This window comes from Enhydra lutris, unplaced genomic scaffold (assembly GCF_002288905.1).
Source record: "Enhydra lutris kenyoni isolate GAN:26980312 unplaced genomic scaffold, ASM228890v2 scaffoldscaffold19, whole genome shotgun sequence".
NCBI lineage: Eukaryota > Metazoa > Chordata > Mammalia > Carnivora > Mustelidae > Enhydra > Enhydra lutris.
The window spans coordinates 2,282,181-2,304,145 of record NW_019154103.1 but is presented as its reverse complement, the minus strand read 5'-3'; the positions used below and the strand labels follow the sequence as shown (position 1 = coordinate 2,304,145).

At 40.2% G+C, this 21,965-nt stretch overlaps 1 protein-coding gene across 1 annotated transcript in view; it reads right to left on the bottom strand.

Moving 5' to 3' along the window:
- LOC111148457 (ankyrin repeat and death domain containing 1B) overlaps positions 1-21,965 on the bottom strand; it is a 63,745-nt gene that overhangs the window by 38,081 nt on the left and 3,699 nt on the right. Inside the window, exons 2-5 of the mRNA XM_022505017.1 lie at positions 15,963-16,066; positions 12,885-12,983; positions 1,269-1,367; positions 1,048-1,152 (exon numbers count right to left, since the gene is read on the bottom strand). Of these exons, the coding sequence (XP_022360725.1) occupies positions 1,048-1,152; positions 1,269-1,367; positions 12,885-12,983; positions 15,963-16,066 (407 nt within the window). The remainder of the gene's footprint in view (positions 1-1,047; positions 1,153-1,268; positions 1,368-12,884; positions 12,984-15,962; positions 16,067-21,965) is intronic.

Below are 21,965 nucleotides of genomic sequence, written 5' to 3'. Positions count from 1 at the left end.
TAAAAAAAAAAAAAGACTAAGGTCAGAAAAGAATGTGAAAATTTTTTACAAGAGGCAAAGTGAGATATTACTGCTTAATTTCTGGAGAGACTTTAATGGAGAATAATGTTCTAGGTACAGTGAAAAGGAGGTCCCATTTGAAATCCAAATGTCAACCTCACAGGGTATGCTCCCCTGTGAGAAAAGCCTAGAAGAAGATATTCCAGGAAAAAGTCCCTGGCACATAGGGGATGCCCACTGTCATCTGAGAAGGGAGACAGGACAGCAGGATAGCACGGTGACTGGGGTCAGCTAGACCTGAATTCAAATCCTAGCTTTCACTTTCCAGTTTTGGGACACTAGACCAGGTACTGGGGTTCTGTGAGCCTCAATTTCATCACCTTTAAAAATAAGCAAAATCTTTCTATATATGATTATGGGAATTAACAAGATCATTCATTCATTCAGCAATGATTTAAGCATCCATATACACTAGGCCCTAGACCTCTCAGTGAAATAATGTATGTAAATAGCGTTCCTCTATACCTAGCACACTAATAAATACTCAGTAGGTGGTGGCTATTATTAGTATATATCTCCCTATGAAAAGAAAAAGAGGGAAGCCTGGGTGGCTCAGTCATTAAGCATCTGCCTTCAGCTCAGGTCATGATTCTGGAGTCCTGGGATCAAGCATTATATTCCATGACCCATTACTGCATAGTCTTGGATCAAATACACTCCCAAAAGGCCACACATAATGGAGTAAAATGCAAACATACATTCTGAATACAAAACAGGGAGGATACTGTCCACAATAAGCCAGGATTAGGGAACAGAGAGGGAAAAAAGAATCTGGATACTTGCTCAATGCTTCCTGCCCTTCTCACATGAGATGCCAGGGCCACCACCAACACTTCTCATCTGTTTTGCCGTCTCAGAGTGATGGAGGAGCTAGCTACAGGGCCAGGTCTGTCTGTGCTGGCTGCTTTGGCAGCTCCAGCAGGAGAGGGAAGAAAGAGGAATTTGGTGGGGGTATGCATAGGACCTGTACTACTAGAGCAGATATACCTCATCAGGCTGGTCCAGGTCCTTCAAGTGCAGATCTTGAATGAGGTACTCCACAATGCGTACATTATTGCTCTGAGCTGCAAAGTGGAGGGCATTCATACCATCCTGAAGAGAGCCAAGGTGAGCCAAGGTGAGGGACATAATTGCACAGTGATCTTAGGACTTCCCCATCCCACACTGGGGCAGTGCGAACTATGTCCTGGTGTGGCCTACAAACCTACCTCATTCTTGGCCCTTTGGTCTGCTCCAGCTCGAATGAGCATGAGCGTGATCTCGAGACTTCCAGACCAGGCTGCAAGGTGAAGTACTGTCAATCCGTGCTTCCCCAAGAAGAAAAAAGAAAAGCATCTATCACTGGGATGAGCCATAACACAGTCTCAGTCAACAAAGGCCAAGTTAATATTCAGTTAGTGAAAATTAACAAATAGGGGAAAAAACTTAATATATAGCAAATGTGATATTTCAATTCTATGGGGAAAAGGAATGCATTTAATAAGTGGTAGAGGCACAAGTCAGTCTCCACAGGGAAGAAAATATAACTAAATCTTATATTATATATTATATTATATTATATTATGTTATATTATAATATAATATATATCATAATATATCTTATATTATATTAAATCTTATACACAAAAAAGAATAAGAAGAAAATCTAGACTGTAAGGTACAGTGTCTTAATCCACAAGTTATAAAAGGAAAGAATGGTGGTAAAGTCAAGAAACAAATGATAGATTTTTAAAAATGTATTTTAATAAAGATAAATGGTTACTTTTTCTAATACATGAAACTTCTTGCAAATCAACAAAAAAGAAGGCAATTAAACCAACTGAAAAAGTGGACCAAAAAAAAAAAAAGGCACTCTCTTAAGGTATTAGTGGAAATGAACCGTTATGGTTTGAGCAATCTGGCAATATCTATTGAAAATTTCAATTCAACCAGCGATCCCACTACTAGGAATCTATTATTTGAAAATGAGTTTTTAAGACCTAATATTATGTAAATAAGAATATTAACTGTAGCCCTTTAAAATGTGAGCAAGGTAAATGTCCATCGATATAAGAATGCTGAACAAATTAGGGCAGAGTCAGATCACATCAAGCAGTCATTAGAAATAATGAGTTAGAGCTATAAAAACCGACTTGGAGAGACTTCCAAGAAGTAGCTGTTAAATGTGAAGAATACAATGCAGAAAAAAATAGTCCCATTTTTTATAAAACAAACAATGACAAAAAGTCATGTGTACACGTATTTATCTATATCTGTCTAAGGTGGGTATGTAGGTAGACAGATGTTCAATACCAATATAGATATGATTCTATGAGCATGAGGAAAAGTACAGAAATAAACACATATACTCCATTAAATGTAGTTTAACATACTTGTTAAATTAGTTACTGGAGAAGGAGCAGATGCACAAAAAAGAAAAAACAGAGAAGACTGAGGTTATAAAAAGAATCCTATTTTTCCTCAAAAAGCTTAAAATAGAGCTACCCTACCAACCCAGCAATCACACTACTGGGTATATACTCTAAAGATACAAATGTAGTGATCCGAAGGGGCATGTGCACACCAATGTTTACAGCAGCAATGTCCACGATAGCCAAACTATGGAAAGAACCTAGATGTCCATCAACAGATGAATGGATAAAGAAGAGGTGGTATATATATACAATGGAATACTATGCAGCCATCAAAAGAAAGGAAATCTTGCCATTTGCAACGACATGGATGGAACTAGAGGGTATTATGCTTAGCAAAATAAGTCAATCAGAGAAAAACAATTATCATATGATCTCCCTGATATGAGGAAGTTGAGAGGCAACATGGAGGGTTTGGAGGGTAGGAAAAGAATAAATGAAACAAGGTGGGATAGGGAGGAAGACAAACCATAAGAGACTCTTAATCTCACAAAACAAACTGAGGGTTTCTGGGGGGGAGGGGGATAGGGAGAGGGTGGTTGGGTTATGAACATTGGGGAAGGTATGTGCTATGGTGAGTGCTGTGAAGTATGTAAACCTGGCAATTCACAGACCTGTACCCCTGGGGCTAATAATACATTATATGTTAATTTTAAAAAATTTTTTAAAAAAGAACGTAGGGGTGCCTGGGTGGCTCAGTGGGTTAAGCCTCTGCCTTCAGCTCAGGTCATGATCTCAGGGTCCTGGGATCGAGCCCCGCATTGGGCTCTCTGCTCAGCAGGGAGCCTGCTTCCCCCCCCGCCCGTCTGCCTCTCTGCCTACTTGTGATCTCTCTCTCCCTCTGTCAAATAAATAAATAAAATCTTTAAAAAAATTAAAAATTAAAAAAAGAATGTAGATATCCATCAACAGATGAATGGATAAAGAGGTAGTATATATACACAATGGAATACTATGCAGCCATCAAAAGAAATGAAATCTTGCCATTTGCAACGACGTGGATGGAACTAGAGGGTATTGTGCTGAGTGAAATAAGTCAATCAGAGAAAGACAAATATCATATAATCTCTCGGATGTGAGGAATTTGAGAGGCAGAGTGAGGGGTCTGGGGAGTTGGGAAGGAAAAAAATAAAATAAGATGGGATCAGGAGGGAGACAAACCAGGGAGACTCTTAATTTCACAAAACAATCTGAGGGTTGCTGTGGGGAGGGGGGTTATGGAGAGGGTGGTTGGGTTGTGGACATTGGGGAGGGTATGTGCTATGGTGAGTGCTGTGAAGTGTGTAAGCTTGATGATTCACAGACCTGTACCCCTGGGGCAAATAATATATTATATGTTAATAAAATAATTAATAAAAAAGAATCCTATTTATATATAAATCATTTAAAATATTCTTCTATATGAAATTATATAGGTGTGCATGTGCATGAAACAGACTGACAGACTCAGTAAGTACCTACTGACCTTTAGGGATGCTGTGGGTAGTTAGACTTGTAGACGGAAGGAGCAGGAGAAAAGTGTGAAAGGAAACGGCCGGTAGTTAACATTGGCTGTCTCAGGAAGGTGGAATTGGAGAGTACTAAACTAGGAAAGTTGGGACATGCATCCTAGGCCCCAAGTTAGAGAAGTAATATAGAGCAGACATTATGAGCGTGACCTGTGGAGTTAAAAGAAACTGACCAATTTCACTCTACTTTCAAGTAATGTTCTAGTTCACACTCAGCCTCATACTCCTTAACCGTAAGTTCATGTGTCTGATCTTCTGTTTCCTTTTATCTCTGTCAAAAAAAATCACCCATTGATCTGTTCAAGTGACTTCTATCTTAACTGCCTCTCCTAATTGACTTTGTTTGTAGTCAAGAAACCAGTTTGCTAGAGATATACAGTATGACTAAAACAAGGAAGGAGGGTCTGTGGGGGGCACTTTCATTTGCCTTTTGGCATTTACTTTGGTTGCCCCAGAAACTGCATTAATGTATTCTCTTCTTCTCAAGAAAGTACAGATACAGAAAAGTGAAAAGGAAGTCCCAGATTATTGAGGTGTAACTCAGTGGTTCTCAGTGGGGGAGATGGGCCAATTTTGCCCCCCAGGGGACATGTGGAGATGTCTGAAGATAACTTTTGATTGCTGTGGCTGAGTAGAGATACTGGCATTTAGTGGGTAGAAGCCAGAGATACTGCAAAGCATCCTATAATCCCAAACAGTCCCCCACAACAAAAAAACCATCTGACCAAAATGTCATAGGGTCACTGTTGATAAACTCTGCTTTAAATGTACACACTCTATAAAATGTACATTTCAGCTGTCACACTACCCAGTGAGTCTACTTAAGTCTATTTATATATTTACAATTCCAATATGCAGAAAATGCTCATCAAGTTCTGCACTTTTTCCCAAGGACTAATGATGGACAATAACTCATTGAGGTTCTTCAAGAAATGTGCCCTAAACACAATTTCCTTAATGACCCTTCCTTAATGACTCTTCTCTACAAATTAATGGTCTCTATTCAGGAATACTAAATCCAGTTTCACATATGGCCAAAAAGAGGTCAGAAATATTTTTAAAAATTTTTTTATTTTTATTTAAAATCAATTAACACAATATATTATTTGTTTCAGAGGTAGAGGTGATCCATCAGTCTCATATAATACCCAGTGCTCATTACATCATGTACCCTCCTTAATGTCCATCACTCAGTTACCCCATCCCCCACGCCCTCCCCTCCAGCAACCCTCAGTTTGTTTCCTATGCTTAAGAGTCTCTTATGGAGGGGCATTTGGATGGCTCAGTGGGTTAAGCCTCTGCCTTCGGCTCGGGTCATGGTCTCAGGGTCCTGGGATCGAGCCCTGCATCGGGCTCTCTGCTCAGTGGGGAGCCTGCTTCCACCTCTCTCTGCCTGCCTCTCTGCCTACTTGTGATGTCTCTCTCTGTCAAATAAATAAATAAAAATCTTAAAAAAGAAAAGAAAAGAAAAGAAAAGACTCTCTTATGGTTTGTCTCCCTCTCTGATTTTGTCTTGTTTTATTTTTCCCTCTCTTCCCCTATGATCCTCTGTCTTGTTTTTTAAATTCTACATATCAGCGAGATCATATGATAATTGTTTTTCTCTGATCAACATATTTAGCTTAGCATAACACCGCCTAGTTCCATCCAGGTCATTGCAAGTGGCAAGATTTCATTTTTTGATAGCTGAGTAGTATTCCATTGTATATACATACCACATCTTCTTTATTCATCTGTCAATGGACATCTGGGCTCTTTCCATAGCTTGGCTATTGTGAACATTGTTGCTATAAACACTGGGGTGCAAGTGACTCTTAGGATCACTACATTTGTATCTTTGGGATAAACACCCAGTAGTGCAATTGCTGGGTCGTAGGGTAGCTCTGTTTTCAACCTTTTGAGGAATCTCCATACTGTTTTCAAGAGTGGCTGAACCAGCTTTCATACCCACCAACAGTCTAAGAGGGTTTCCCTTTCTCTGCATCCTCTCCAACATCGTTTCCTGACTGGTTAATTTTAGCCATCTGACGGTGTGAGGTGGTATCTCACTGTGGTTTTGATTTGTATTTCCCTGATGCCAAGTGATGATGAACATTCTTTCATGTGTCTGTTGGCCATTTGGATGTCTTCTTTGCAAAAATGTCTGTTCATGTCTTCAACCCATTTCTTGATTGGATTATTTGTTCTTTGGGTATTGAGTTTAATAAGTTCTTCATAGATTTCGGATACTAGCCCTTTATCTGATATGCCATTTGCAAATAGCTTCTCCCATTCTGTTGATTGCCTTTGGTTTTGTCAGCTGTTTCCTTTGCTGTGCAAAAGCTTTTTATCTTGATGAAGTCCCAATAGCTCATTTTTGCCTTTGTTTGCCTTGCCTTTGGAGATGTGTCTAGCAAGAAGTTGCTGCAGCTGAAGTCAAAGATGTTGCTGCCAGTAGTCTCCTCTAGGATTTTGATGGATTTCTCTCTCACATTGAGATCTTCCATCCATTTTGAATCTATTGTGTATGGTGTAAGGAAATGATCCAGTTTCATTCTCAGCATGTGGCTGTCCATTTTTCTCAGCTCCATTTGTGGAAGAGACTGTCTGTCTTCCATTGGATGTTCTTTCCTGCTTTGCCAAAGATTAGTTGACTATAGAGTTGAGGGTGCATTTCTGGGTTCTCTATTCTGTTCCATTGATCTATATGTCTGTTTTTGTACAAGTACCATACTGTCTTGATGATTACAGCTTTGTATTAGAGCTTGAAGTCCAGGATTGTGATGTCACCAGTTTTGGATTTTCCTTAGGTGGTCTCGTCCTCACAAGATGGCTTTAAGTTCCACACAAACTGATGACTCCAAAAATCATGTCTCCCTGTCAAACAAATGAATTGACATCCCCAAGGGATCACAAGACACCTGTTCAGTCACGAAGAACATTGCACTGTGAGTTTTTTAAAGAATAGCAGTAAAACCAGATGCTTTGCAAGCCCTTCTCAGAAATATTTTTGATAGAAGATAAATCACACTTGGATAGGAGCTCTATTTTTTCCTAAGAGGTCATTCCCAATTTCAAAGCAGGCAACACTTAAGGATTTCAAACACTAATCATAAAATCCAAGAGTCAGGAATTCAAACTGCCAACAACAGGAATCTTTGAAGCCGTCATTCCTCAGAGGCTAAGAATCACTGCTCACAGATGTTAATTCCCTAACAAAAATGTTCATAAAACTATGTCTTGTGACAAGAAACTGACATGTCTAGGACAGTTTGTGAGCATGTATCATGGATTATACTCACACTTGTACAGAATGTTCTGTAGAGCATGAAAGACCCACAGTCAGTGGTGATCTATCCCTATCAACAGTGTGGTCATAGGTGAGGTCATTAACTTCCCCTGAGGAACACATGCACTGGAGAACCTCCCCAGAGATAAGAAGCTGAGAGCTGATGCTGTCATTATTCTCTAAGCACCACCTGCTCTCCACCTGGGATCCTTGACTCACATCTGTTAAGGGCCTCCATTTATCCAGTGTTCCTCTTCCCAAGAATCAGGGATGCCACTGACTTTGAACCTGGAACTCTCAGCACCTAGGCCATGGTTAGCTTGTAATGCCTTGAGAGATACATTATGTTAAAGGTCTTTGTCCTTAATAGACTGTACACCCCTCAAAGTAGGGACTGTATATCATGCCAGTGCTTCCTGACATGATCACCTAGGGATCTTGTTAAGTCACAGATTCTGATTCAGGAAGTCTGGGGTGGGGTCTGGGATTCTGCATGTCAAGCTCCCAGGAAAGGCCAGGGTTTCTAGTCTCAGGACGACACTTTGAATAACAAGAACTTAAATGTTATTAAATCTCCAGTAGCTGGCATGGAGATTTACCCACAGCAGGGAATGAATAAATATTGATGGTGAAGGGGTTCAACTGTTGGCTCTTTACAATCCGGTGTGAGAAGACAGATCTGCCAAGTCAAATTCAAGGCTCATGACCCAGATAAAGAAAGTTTGACCAAACAGAGCATTGCTTGAATTATAAAAAGCATTTTCTTAGTTATGTTCTAATGCCACTGTGGATAAAGTTATAGAAATATTAAACTTAGTGAAACTTTCAAAGTGGAGTACAGAGGAATATCTGAAATATATATGTACAATACCATATTTCCCACCTGACAGCATTTCAATCTTATAAGGCCAAATTACAAACAAACAAACAACAACAACAACAAAAAAGCTGATGCTAGCTTCCAAATGTATGTTGGAGAATAAGTTGGTAGAACATTTCTTCATCATTCTAGGAACAACTGACTTACGGTCTGACAGAAACCAGTAGTATATTCAATATATTAGAAACATGGTGTTTATAAGAAAAGATGCTACCAATCTGGGCAATGGATGCATAAGTGTTTATTGTACAATTCTTTTCACTTTTTAGTATGTTAAAGATTTGGGATTACAGTCCTGGGTAGGATGGAATAAGTACACTGTCTCTCACCAAACGCAACTAAAATCTCCAGACAAAATTCATAGAGTAGCTATTTGAGGACTCTGAGAAGTAAATGATAGCAGGTAGATTAGGAAGTAAACCATAACTCAGAATATAAACGAAGATTCTTTCCTGATTTGGTTTCTGTTTTTTTCCTTCCATACCTTGCAGCTTGAACTCAATGCAGTATAAGTCACAGAAGTGTGATCTGGGAACAGACAGAAAGAGCTCCAAGAGAAGCCCTCTCTTTCTAGTCTGAGGAGCAGAAGGGAGGCCCTACAGGATAGAGAAAAGTAGCAGAAATACTGTTTCTTTATTCTCTTCTGGCCCTGCCCCAGGCAAGCCTCATTCCCAAAGCTGGAACCCTGTGGTAGAAGGGGTAGCAACAGCACTAACTGGGCAAGCACCTGAAACTAACAGAGAAATCTTCTTGGACCAGAAGAGTGGGTGGAGTGGGGACCCATGCTGGTTATTTTCCTTCCTCAGTCCCAGAAGCAGACCTAATTGTGGGAAGCAACACAGCTAGCTCAGAGAGCACACCTTTGACTTTCTAGTCAGAATGGCAGGAAAAGGGGGAAAGGGACCCTGGAGCTGGAGAATGTGGGGGTAAGGATGCTGGAGAGGTGGAAGCTTGAGAAGTGAGTGTGTGGCCTCACCCTGATCTGTACACGGACCAGACCCTACAGAGCATGACCAAGGCCTGGCATGCAGAACTACGGGGGCAGACCACTGCCCAGGTCTCAGACCAGGCCCTGGATAGTGGACCTGTGGAGCAGGTCCAAAGAGCTCTGCAAAAGTGTTGAAAACTGAAGGGAAACTAGTGTCAAATGATGAAGAAACTGGTCATCTCTATGCAAGGAAAAAATGAACCTTGACCTCTTCCTCATACTTTATACTCAGTAACTCAAAATAGACAATAGATCTAAATGTAAGCATACAACTCTAAACATTTTACAAGAAAAATAGGAGAAAATCTCATGACAAGTTAGGCAAGTCATTCTTAGGTACAATACAACACCCAGGTTCATTTTTTAAAATACTGCTAAGTTGGACTTCATCAAAATTAAAAACTTTTGTTCTGTGAAAAAGATACGTTACAGAGTGTGAGAAAATATTTGCAAATCACAGATCTAACCAAGGACCTATATCCAGAAGATGTAAAGAACTCTCAAAACTGAACATTAAGAAAACAAACAACCCTATTAAAAAATATTCAGAAGATTTGAATAAACACATCTCCAAAGAAAATATACAAATGGCAAATAACACAAGAAAGATGCTCGATATTATTAGCCATTAAAGAAATGCAAATTAAAATAGCAATGAAACACCAATACATATCCATTAGAAAAGAAAACACTGTGGAGAAAAAATGAAAATCTAGGGGCACCTGGGTGGCTCAGATGGTTAAGCATCTGCCTTTGGCTCAGGTCATGTCCTGAGATCGAGCCCTACATCAGGTTCTCTGTTTCGTGGGGAGTCTCTTCTCCCTCTGCCTCTTCCCCAGCTTGTGCTCTGTCTCTCTCCCTCTCAAATGCATAAATGAAATCTTAAGAAAAAATGAAAAAATGAAAGCTACAAGTGCTGATGAGGATCTGGAACAAATAGTTCTGCTACACTGCTGCTGGAAATGCAAGGCCCAGCCACAAAAGAAAAGAGTTTCTTTCTTTTTTTTTTTTTTTTAAGATTTTATTTATTTATTTGACAGACAGAGATCACATGTAGGCAGAGAGGCAGGCAGAGAGAGAGGAAGGGAAGCAGACCCCCCACCAAGCAGAGAGCCCCATGCGGCTGGATCCCAGGATCATGACCTAAGCCGAAGGCAGAGGCTTTATTCCACTGAGCTACCCAGGTGCCCCAGAAAACAGTTTCTTACATACAGCTTACTATACCACCCAGATATCTCGCTGCTAGGACGTTCTACTAGAGAAAGGAAAACTTACACCTACATAAAATTGGTACACAAATGTTGATAACACCTTTATTTGTTTTTTTTTGTTGTTGTTTGTGAATAAAACTTATATTTAGGTTTAGCCAGCTGGGCTCGGTTTAGATGATCCCAGTTTTGTTGGCAACATCCAAAGCATCATAGTCAGGAGCCAATTGAACATATGCGTTCTTCTCTCCATCAGGCCTGATCAGGGTGTGGACCTTGGCCACATCAATGTCATAGAGCTTCTTCCTAGCCTGTTCGATCTGGTGGTGGTTGTCCTTGACATTCACAATGAACACAAATGTGTTGCTCTCTTCTGTCTTCTTCGCGGCTGAATCAGTAGTTGGGGTGGCAGAGGAGCTGGATGATGGCATGGTGATCAAGCCTGTTTCTCTTGGGGGTACTCTTTTGAGGCTATTTGGGCTGCCTTTGGAGATGCAGTGTCGTGGGCCATCAGAAAGTAGGTGACGTGCAAGTCATCTTTTTTTCCTGACCGTGAATGCCTTTCAGCACCGCTTTCTTGGCCTTCAAAGTCTTTGTTTTGGCTCCACCTTTGGGAGGGCCAGGGGCTTCCTTCTTAGCCTTCAGCAGACATTTTCATGAAAGTCATAGCAGCTTTATTTGTAATAGTAAAAAACAGGAAACAACTCTAATGTCCTTCAACAGGTGAAGGCCTAAATAAACTTGTGGCACATCTATATACAGAAATACTATTCGCAACAAAAAGGGAAGAATTACTGATACATACAATATGAATGAATCCAGGAGAGATTTTTCTGAGTGAAAGAAGCAATTGTCAACATTTTGTATGCTACATGACATCATTTATATGGCATCCTCAAAAATGCAAAAATATAGAGATGGAGAGGAGAGGGTTTGACTACAAAGAGGGGTATGAGGAAATTTTCTGGGTGATGCAACTGTTCTGTATTTTGTTTACAGTGGTGACTACATGAATCTACACATGCCCTAAAATTCATAGAACTGTATGCCAAAAAGAAAGAAAATTGTATTGTCCATTTAAAAATTAAAACAAAAAGTTACTGTATCAGGGTTTCAATGTCAAAATAAGAATAGACCCTTGGCAATCAGTTCTATTACCAAATCATCTTTTTCAGGTAACTAACATTGTAAAATAATCATATAACAACTTCCAGACCCAAACAACATGTAAAGTACCATAACCATAATACAACTTACTATCCTCACAAAATTAGAGTGCTTTCTGTGCCAGTTTTTAATAAAGGGTACTTCTTCATTCTGATTCTACTACATAACAATCAACTTGCCTACCAATCTCAGAGGAATAAAGTAGACAGAGAAGGATGTGTTCCACTTGTAAAACAAAGAAAAATGTTCATCATTATCATGTCTAGGCCATGTCTATACCAACAAAGCCAATAAGATGATCAGCTAGTTTGATCTGATTTCATTTACTCATCTTCCAAAGATTTAATAAGCACATAGTAAAAACCCAGGCTCCGGGAGAATGAAAGTAAAGCAGTGCTGAGCTTTATCTTCCAATGAGTCAATCCAGACAGAATACAGAATAGCTATGTAGAAACCTACTTACTGAACACTTTAAGAACAATGGCCCATTTAATTAAGAACCAGGAGCCATAGTCCATAGGATTCTAAAAACCAAGCCCATCATCCTTCATTGCAGCTGGAGATGATGAACGTGATATTGGGTATATCCAGCCCAAGTGGTTTTCTTGGGCCATGGTAAAGTAGTAAGTGAAGTTAGGAAAAATAGCGAGAAAATCCTTAGGGTGGGTTTTCATATCAATGCAGACAAATAGTTAAGCTGCTTTGGGGCTAACAGCTTGGTCTCTGGAACCAGGTAAACCAGGTTTAAATCCTGCCTTCACCCCTTCTTAGATGTAATACTTTGGGCAAGATATTTAACTTCTGTGTCTTGGGCTCTTCATATGAAAACTGTGTATTTTTAGTAACCCTGTTCTCACAAGGTTGGGAGACAAGGTTGAGCATTAAATACCAAAATCCTAAGACTGGTGCCTAGTACACAGTATGTACTTAACAAGCTTTGTTAGAGTTCACACAGCAAAGTCAAGACTTAGTGTCCCTGAGGCCAGTTAGTTTCTGTCCTCCATGTCCCAAATTATACTATAGGCAACCATCTTATTCTTTTTTTTAATTAACATATAATGTAATTATGTATTATTTGCCCCAGGGGTACAGGTCTGTGAATCATCAGGCTTACACATTTGACAGCACTCACCATAGCACATACCCTCCACAATGTCCACAAATGCATATTACTGGCCGTAAGGTCAATATGAGAAAATGAGCAAAAGCCTAAGTCCTACAGGTAGTGGGTAAACAATTTAGTTACCAATACACCTTAAAGAGATCTTCCCAAAGTGAAAGCCAAATTTGGAAATATTGGGTGTGTATGTGAAGAAAAGATAACTGAAGTAACCAGATTTCCCCCATACACTGGTTATGCTCCAGTCCATTCTACCAAATGAAAATGAACTTACCTTATCAGCAATATCCACTCTTGCCTTGTGATTGAGCAAGAAATCCACCGCAGATATATGATTTGCCCCCACTGCAAAATGCAGGGCTGTGCAGTTCATCTGAGGAAACATAATTTGTGTTTTCCATCATCTAATTGTTATTTAGCTTCTTTATGATTCCTATGTCTTAAATGGTCATAATTTTCTATCATATGTTTATATGTGCATGGCATAACCTATGATTGATTGTAACAGTGTAATGGATTTTAATTAAAAAGTAAAAGTTGGGGCTCTTGGGTGGCTGACTGGGTTAAGCCTCTGCCTTCGGCTAAGGTCATGATCTCAGGGTTCTGAGATCAAGCACCGCATCGGGCTCTCTGCTCATCGGGGAGTCTGCTTCCCCTTCTCTCTCTGCCTGCCTCTCTGCCAACTTATGATCTCTCCCTCTGTCAAATAAATAAATAAAATCTTAAAAAAAAAAAAAAGTTGTAGGGATGTCTGGATGGCTCAGTCAGTCAAGCATCTGCCTTCAGCTCAGGTCGTGATCTCAGGGTCCTGGGATCAAGCCCTGCATTAGGCTCTGTGCTCAGCAGGGAGTCTGCTTATCCCTCTCCTTCTCCCTCAGCCCCTTTCCCAACACATGCTTTCCCTCTCTCACTCAAATAAATAAAACTTTTAAAAATAAGTAAATAAAATTAAAAGTAAAAGTTGTATTTTCTCCCATATGCAATCACAAAGAACAGTAATTTTTTCTGCTTAGAATATATTGGTAATGTAAAACAAAAATTTCCCTAGATGTTCAACCCATATATGGTCTTTCTTCTATAATTTTTGTACTGTTTATTTCACTTAAACAAATAAACACCTTCAGAATGAAAGAAAGAAGGAAGAGAAGAAAAAAGAAAAGAACAGACACAGAAAAAGAAAGCTCTGACTATCTGTTGCTTCAAAGGAAAGCCAACAAGGTGCTCCTGAGATGTCCGAGACAGTTTACTGTGTTTCAGACAAGAGATGTTTTGCTTGTAAGTAAAATACAAGTCGTATTTCCCATATTCTAGAGACTGGTTTTACTTCCAAACAAGGTATCTGCACATGGATTTCCTCCTTTATTTCAAACAAATAATGTACTGCAAAATTTAAATATCTGATATCCTTGGTAGCTAAACTGATGGTAAACTGACGTTTGACAAAACATAAGTTATCCTGATAGTGTCTGCCATTTAGAGCTGTGTTCTGGTATGTCAAGCCAAAACAGCATCCAAGAGAATTCAATAAAACCACTTATATATATTTTTTCATCTCTATCATCACAGATTTTAAGGAACTCTGCAACTAACCACGTCAACAATTTGCTATAAATGGGACCAAAACAGATATTGTTAGAAAGTATAATACATTTCATTGAGCGCTGATGATAACTTGCCACAGTGACCATAAATTAAAATGCCTCAAATGTGCCCTAAATGATACTTCATTTAGCATTAAATCCTTTTCAATACTTTAACATAAAAATACAGTTTAAAATATCAGAAAGTCTTAGGGCACCTGGGTGGCTCAGTTGGTTAAATGTCTGCCTTCAGCCAGGTCATGATCTCAGGGTCCTCAGATGGAGTCCCACACTGAGCTCTCTGCTCAGTGTGGGGGTCTACTTCTCCCTCTCACTCTCCCTCTGTGCTCACTCTCTTGCAAATAAATAAATAAAATATTTTTTAAAGATAAAAAACATCAGAAAGTCTTATGTGCAAAAATTTTAAATTATTGTAAAAGTACATTAGAGAATCTATTTCCCGCTACTTGGGAAAATGATTATTGCTTTACTTATTCAACAGTTTAACTAGATATTACTTTCAAAGACCCCTGCTTACTTCTTTGTTTTTACTCCCTTCTTTCTTGATTTTTTTCCTTTTGGTTTCGTTGTTGTTTTTGTTTGGTTCCTAAAATTGTTATGCTGCAAAATTTTGCTATTTCTCTACTCTTTCTAGGATACCTAAGGACAACGAATGTTATATAAAACGGTAACACATCAGACATACACATGCACACAATATACACATAGACACATAAATTTCTATATATATGCAAACATATATCTCTCACATATACACAGCACAACTGGTAAACATCCTTCCACTGCATCTGATGCATGACTTCAATTCGTATGACCTCACTGTCTGGGACAGATCTATGTGCTGTGGAACGGAAAGTCTACTCTCTAGGGAGCCCTTTTTAAAGCCAGAGTCAAAAAGCTGAATTGATGGCAATTAAAGTTTCTTACTTTTTTTGGATTTTACAAAACCATTTAAGCATGAGAACATATTGCTAGAGCCCTCCCCAGTGCCTGGGAAGGGGTCTGTACAAGTCAGAACACTGAACTTCATTTAACAATAAATCCAACTCTATTTTCCCGTTTTTGATCCACTGCACAGATTGTCCTAAGCAATTAACACAGCCCCAAATCTGTTCACTTTGATAAACCTTGCCCTGAAAAGCTATCAGGAAATCTCTACAAAACTAAGCAGTAGGAAATTCATATTTCTAGCAGTCGACTTCTCTCCTAACCCCAAACACATTCAAGAACAATAAAGTTAAGAGCCAGGTTTTAGAAAAGGCCCTAGTGCCTGACATGCAAAGGCACCATATTTCCAAAGTGGTAAAATACAAACCCATGCTCCTTTGGATGTTAAACTTGGTGGGCCGAACAACAAAGGACATCCCTGGAGAGAAAGCAGTGACAAAACTGTGAAGCAAAAGATGTTCTGCCTTTCCAGAATGTGTGAGGCCAATGATCCACAGGCTGCAATCCAGGATCAAGTCCAGGCCCATAACCTTGACAACTGGCTTTACTGCCCACCCACAGTCTTTGCAAAGATACACCAGTGACTGTGTATTTCCCCTCTGATAAGATAAATTAAAACACCCAGAACTATTCCTCAGCTTAATTCCACCTTGAGCTTACACATTCTGGAATTACCAACAACAGAGCTATCCTTCACCCCATCCAGCACAATCATTTTAATTTTTATTACTATTTCAGTTGCACTGTGTAAATCCAAACCACCCTTAGGGTACTCACTTGTCATATCTGTGACTTCTACTCACATTGTTCACAGCATTAATGTTAACCTTCTTTTCAAACAGCTTCTCCATAAGATCCAAATTATTGCTTTTTGCAGCATTCTGAAATTTTCTCTCGTTTGGCAGTACTGAAAGAATGAAAGCAAGCATGACTGAAGAATTTTAAGGGGGATGAAGACAAAAAGAAAGCAAACCTCACGTGACAAACCTGGTAACTTTAAAAACTTGACACAACAGCCTTGAGCCTTTCACATTCTGCCAATCTGGACATAGGAACTCTGCATCAATATTCTACAGAGCTGTATTATCAAGATTCCACTCTGTGCTCATCATGCAAATGTTTTCACACCCTTAAACATATTCCTGGTCCCAAACAAAACATCATTTCCAAGGACCACCCTGAAGTCAGCAATGTAGCATCTGCCTCTAGGAGGTTGGAGGGTGGCCATGGACTTTCTGGTTTTTTGGTTTTTGTTTTGTTTTTTAATAAATGTCTGTATAAGATTAGATAGGCAGAAGCCCAAATGCTCCATACAAGTTTACAGAGATAAAACTGCTGTCTGCAGAACCCACTGAAGATGCTGGCCAGCAGAAATAAATCATTAAAATGTAGCATATCATATAAATATACACAAAGGCTGAAAGGGATGAACATGTTTTATTTTCATTTATATAAAAAGAGGTAAAAGTAGATTCATACCTACTATAAACATCACATATTTCACACACACACACATTCGGGTGGCAGGTTTTATTAACTAGCCTAGAAAAGTTTTCAGGATTTATTTAGTTTTTTTAATATGCAGGAGGATTTGGGGAACAACCCCAATATTGGGGGATAAAGTCAGAATTGGAATGATCTGAAATCAGCAACAGACCATCTCTAAAAAGAAAGCCACCTAAGAGAGGTTTTATGGATGTGTTGCCAAGTAGTTCCCAATAATAATAACAACAACAATAACAAAATTCTGTTGAAGACTGTAGAATATGAACAAGTCTAATCAAAGACCAAGAGGATCTTCATGGGAGAAATACGCATTCATTCTTTCTATCGCATGGATCCCCCTCTTGCCTCCCACCCTTCTTATGGTCCCCACTCTAAATAACTTCAACATCCACACAGATGACAAATCCCTGGTCTCCTAGTTCTCTGACTCCCTCATGGAGAACAATCTATGTCCCACCTGAACTCAGCCACCCAATTTCAGGGACCTACTCTTGACATCACCATCAAAAACTACATTACCTCTGACATCTTTAAGAATCCCACCATCTGGGGGCGCCTGGGTGGCTCAGTGGGTTAAGCCGCTGCCTTAGGCTCAGGTCATGATCCCAGGGTCCTGGGATCAAGCCCCGCATCAGGCTCTCTCCTCGGCAGGGAGCCTGCTTCCTCCTCTTTCTGTCTGCCTCTCTGCCTGCTTGTGATCTCTCTCTGTCAAATAAACAAATAAAATCTTAAAAAAAAAAAAAAAAAAAGAATCCCACCATCTGACCACCACCTCATCCATCCAACTCACCTGCTCTAGTTCTCACAGTCCTGAAATTTTGCAACCTCATCAAGTCCTCCAATCTACTGTTCTTACCAGCTTTTCCTGTTATTCATCCTTTATTCCTTTACTCCACCCCTTGCCCATGTTAGATCCTATAGTCCACCTCTGAAATTGCTTCTATACAAACACCTTTACCTCCCTTGCCAATCTCTTTCCTCATCAGACCAGAGCTGGCAGAATCTTAATTCTGAGACTAAACCCAACTTCTCTTTGTTCCATTTCTGCACCTGAACAGCTGAAGAGTACTACAGAGAAACACATAACCGTGCTGTGGGAGACTCAGATAGTGCTCATTCATATCTGCTCCCCCATCTGAATGCCTGGATACCTACACATCCCAGTCAGGGTGCAGTTAAGGTGAGGTCCTTCCCCTGGACTGAAAGCAGAAGGGGTCGTATGTTCCTTGGGGTGAAGTTGGTGAAAAGCTCCTGCGTCACCTTCCAGGTGCTTTCTTCCCATTTTATCAACCCTGGAAGCCATGTGTTTAAATGTTGCAGTGTTGTAGCTGCGTTGTAATCCCTCAAATTTTACATGTTGAAGCTCTAACCCCGGTACCTCAAAATGTGACTATATTTGGTGATAAGGTCTTACAAGAGGTAATTAAAGTGAGGTCATTAGGGTGGGCTCTAATCAAATGTGACTGGTGTCCTTAGAGGAAATTTGGATACAGACATGACATAGGAAAGACCATGTTGAGACACTGGGAGGAGATGGTCATCTACAAGCCAAGGAAAGAGGCCTCTGGGGAAACTAACTCCACTGACACCTTGATCTAGGATTTCTAGACTCAAAAACTGAGACAAATGTTTGTTATTTAAGCCATCCAGCTTACTTTGTTATAGTTATCCCTAGCAAACTAATACATAGGGTCACATGATAGCAGTACCTCAATCAGCTTGGTACTGGGAGACAATTCTCCATGGGTCTTGTGGGTTTCTGTACATCTTTTTTTTTTTTTTTAAGATTTTATTTATTTATTTGACAGAGAAAGAGAATGTGCAAGCAGGGGGACCAGCAGGCAGAGGGAGAGGCAGACTCCTCACTGAGTAGGGAGCCCAATGGACCCTGGGATCATGACCTGTGCTGAAGGCAGACTCTTAACGACTGAGCCACCAGGTGCTTCTGTATATCTTATAAGCAGAAGAACTGACTGCTTTTGTTGTAGACCCTCTTTTCCAGGATGTTTCCACAGTCAACTGTGTCGGAAAAGAGAGATAATGTCCTCCTTTGGAGCAAGGGGCTAGTTTGCTTATGGCTTGCCTTAAAAGACAGAGAGAGTAAGGCATCCTTCTGGCCTATGAGAAAAGGTTTGGGTTCCCTAAGTTCAGGATTCATCCATAACACAACCCACAGCTTATGCAGGTGTCACTTGGTACGCTTAGCATCTCCCTGCGGAACAGGGGCTTGGACAGCTGACACAAATGTTGACAGCCTGGCTACTGCTCCTACTGTGAGTACTAAAGTCCTCTGTGTCTGATCCAGAAGTGTCTTCTGCTAGTATCCGTGATACCATGGTAGGCTAACCTGTTAGCTTGCAAACAAACAAAAAAAGTAAATGGCCTCTTTAAACTTTTTTTTAAAAAAGATTTTATTTATTTGAGAGAGACAGAGAGAACAAGCTGGGGGGGGTGGGGGGCAAAGGGAGAGGGAGAAGCAGGTTCCCCGAGGTGTGGAGCTCAATCCCAGGACCCTGGAATTAGGACCTAAGGCAAAAGCAAACACTTAACTGACTGAGCCACCCAGGCGCCCTGACCTCCTAACACTTTTTGACACACAGGTTCCTGGGAAGCTAGGTGGAGCAGAGACCCTGCTGTCAGACATGTTGTCTAAGCAAGAAGGAGATATTGATTATATTCAGTCACTCAGATTAAGGGGTTATTTGCTGCTGTAGGAAAAGCGAGTCTATCCTGACTACAGAGACTAACATACTACACATAATTAACATACTCTTGAATTCTTTTTTTTTAAAGATTTTATTAATTTATTGGACAGACAGAGATCACAAGTAGGCAGAGGGGCAGGCAGAGGTAGAGGGGGAAGCAGGCTCCCTGATGAGCAGAGAGCCCGATTTGGGGCTCAATCCCAGGACCCCGAGACCACGACCCGAGCTGAAGGCAGAGGCTTAACCCAATGAGCCACCCAGGAGGCTTAAATTCTTTTTTAAAATAATGATTTATTTGGGGTGCCTGGGTGGCTCAGTGGGTTAAGCTTCTGCCTTTGACTCAGGTCATGATCTCAGGGTCCTGGGATCAAGCCCCACATTGGGTTCTCTGCTCAACAGGGAGCCTACTTCCCCCTCTCCCTCTCTGCCTGTCTGTCTGCCTGCCTCTGATCACTCTCTCTGTCAAATAAATAAATAAAATCTTTTTTAAAAAACCAAACAAATAAATAAATAATGGTTTATTTATTTGTTTCAGAGAGAAAGAGAGGCCACACATGTGTGCATAAGCAAGGGGAGTGACAGGGAGAGAGGGAGAGAGAGAATCTCAAGCAGACTCTCCACTGAGCATACAGCCTGATTCAAGGCTACATCCTATGACCCTAAGATCACAACCTGAGCCAAAATCAAGAGTTGGACACTTAACCAACTGAGCCACTCAGGTGGCCCCATATTCCTCACACTCCTAAATTCTTACCTACTAATCTCAAGTACGATCTCATCACAGCAATCCTCCTTCAATTCCCTAGCCTTCTGTTCTTCAATTCCATGACTTTTCCTTTCCTTTCAAATACCCTAATCTATTAATGTGCCTAATTTAGTATCCATGATCAGCAACATCCAAATCTCAACTGATAATATTGCATACAGAAAACATAAGCAATCTGATAGTAATTCCCTTATTTTCCCATCACTAAGTTTATCAACCTACCTACCTACTTTGATACCCACACTCTCTGCTTTTACTATTATTATAGTCAATGAAGCATCCCCATGCCTACCAAGGTTAACCCCCTACTGGGGCAAAGGATCGCACCCTTCTTATCTTTTCAATTATTTCATGTATCAGTCCCCTAGAAATTATCCCATTCTCCTCTGCATCATTTATACTCCCTCCAGGGACCATGCCCTTCAGCATATACAGAGACATTATAATATGCCAGTGGAAAAAAACTCTCTTAACTTCACATCCTTTCCAAATGCCCCTCCATTTCTCAATCTATCCTTCCCCACAAATTCTTAAAAGTGTTCTATGATTTCTGTCTCTCTTTCCTCACTTCACAGCTTCTTGTCATCTCCATGCTAATAAGACCTCATTCCCACCACTTCACTGAATCAGCACTTACAGGATCACTCCATCTTGATAAAAAACCCAGTCATCGCTTCTCTTTGTGCACCTTAAACTCTTGGCAGATCTGACAGAGGGCCATACTCTCCTTACAACATTCTTCTTCAGGCTTCTGATAGACTACCTGCTATCTTCCAGTCTCTTTTACTGGCTCTTCCTCTTCTGCTTGATCTCTAAGTGTTGGAGCACTCTGGGGTTTTTATGAAGTTAACAACTTTACAGAGTAGATACTATCATCCCATCTTACAGATGAGGAAAATGAGACCTAGAAAAGCTAAACCCCTTACTCATGTCTTAAAGACAATAAATAATAGAACTATCCCACGCAGCCTGAATCCAAACCCAACCTGTCCAAGCCCCGCAAGTGTCCAGGGTGTCAGCATGAGAGTACAGACTGCCCACTGTCAGATGTTTTAGCTAATGCATTCTGTCAGTTAGACTGGGTTTCTTTCAATTCTTTCTTCATTCCCACAGAGCCCTGACTCACTTTGCCCCTCTGTGTTAATCCAATGGGAGTGTAGTTCTAGTTCCTGGTCTTTTCCTTCCTGGCTATGTCCCAGGGTAAATCAAGTCCCTGTGGTGTTCTGAAATAGAACACATGGATTCTATTCCATCCCTGAAGTCAAATATCTTCTCCTTTTTCTACCACATCTATAAGAAAAAGTAATTTTGAAGGGGTTCCTAAGACAACTGGGAAGCACCATACAAGATTCTTAATCTACAAAATCAATGGTTCTTAGCTCTGGCTTCACAATAAAATCAACTGGATCCCTTAAAAAAAAAAAGAAATCTAAGTGAAGTTCTTCAACCCAAGCCAACTGCATCACAATCACTAGGCTTCAAAATGTTTGCAGACTTGCCCATAATTTACTGAGTTACCTTGTAACAATTTTGAATCTTTACATTCAAATGTAAAATGGAGATTATAAAACTACCTTTGGCAGTGTGAAGAAGCCAGTTTGTACAGACTAATAAGAACTGGCTATATCTCTTCCCAACTCTGTGTCCAATGACATTATATTGTAGCTTTAAATCAGTCGTGGTGAAAGTATTACACAAAGAAAACTGGAAAATACTACAAATCAGAACTTCCTCCAACCACCCTGCCCCAGAGAGCTGGTAATCAAACATTTACTAACATACTACTATCTACCTTCTAGCTAGTAAGTGACAGAGTTGAAAATATGATC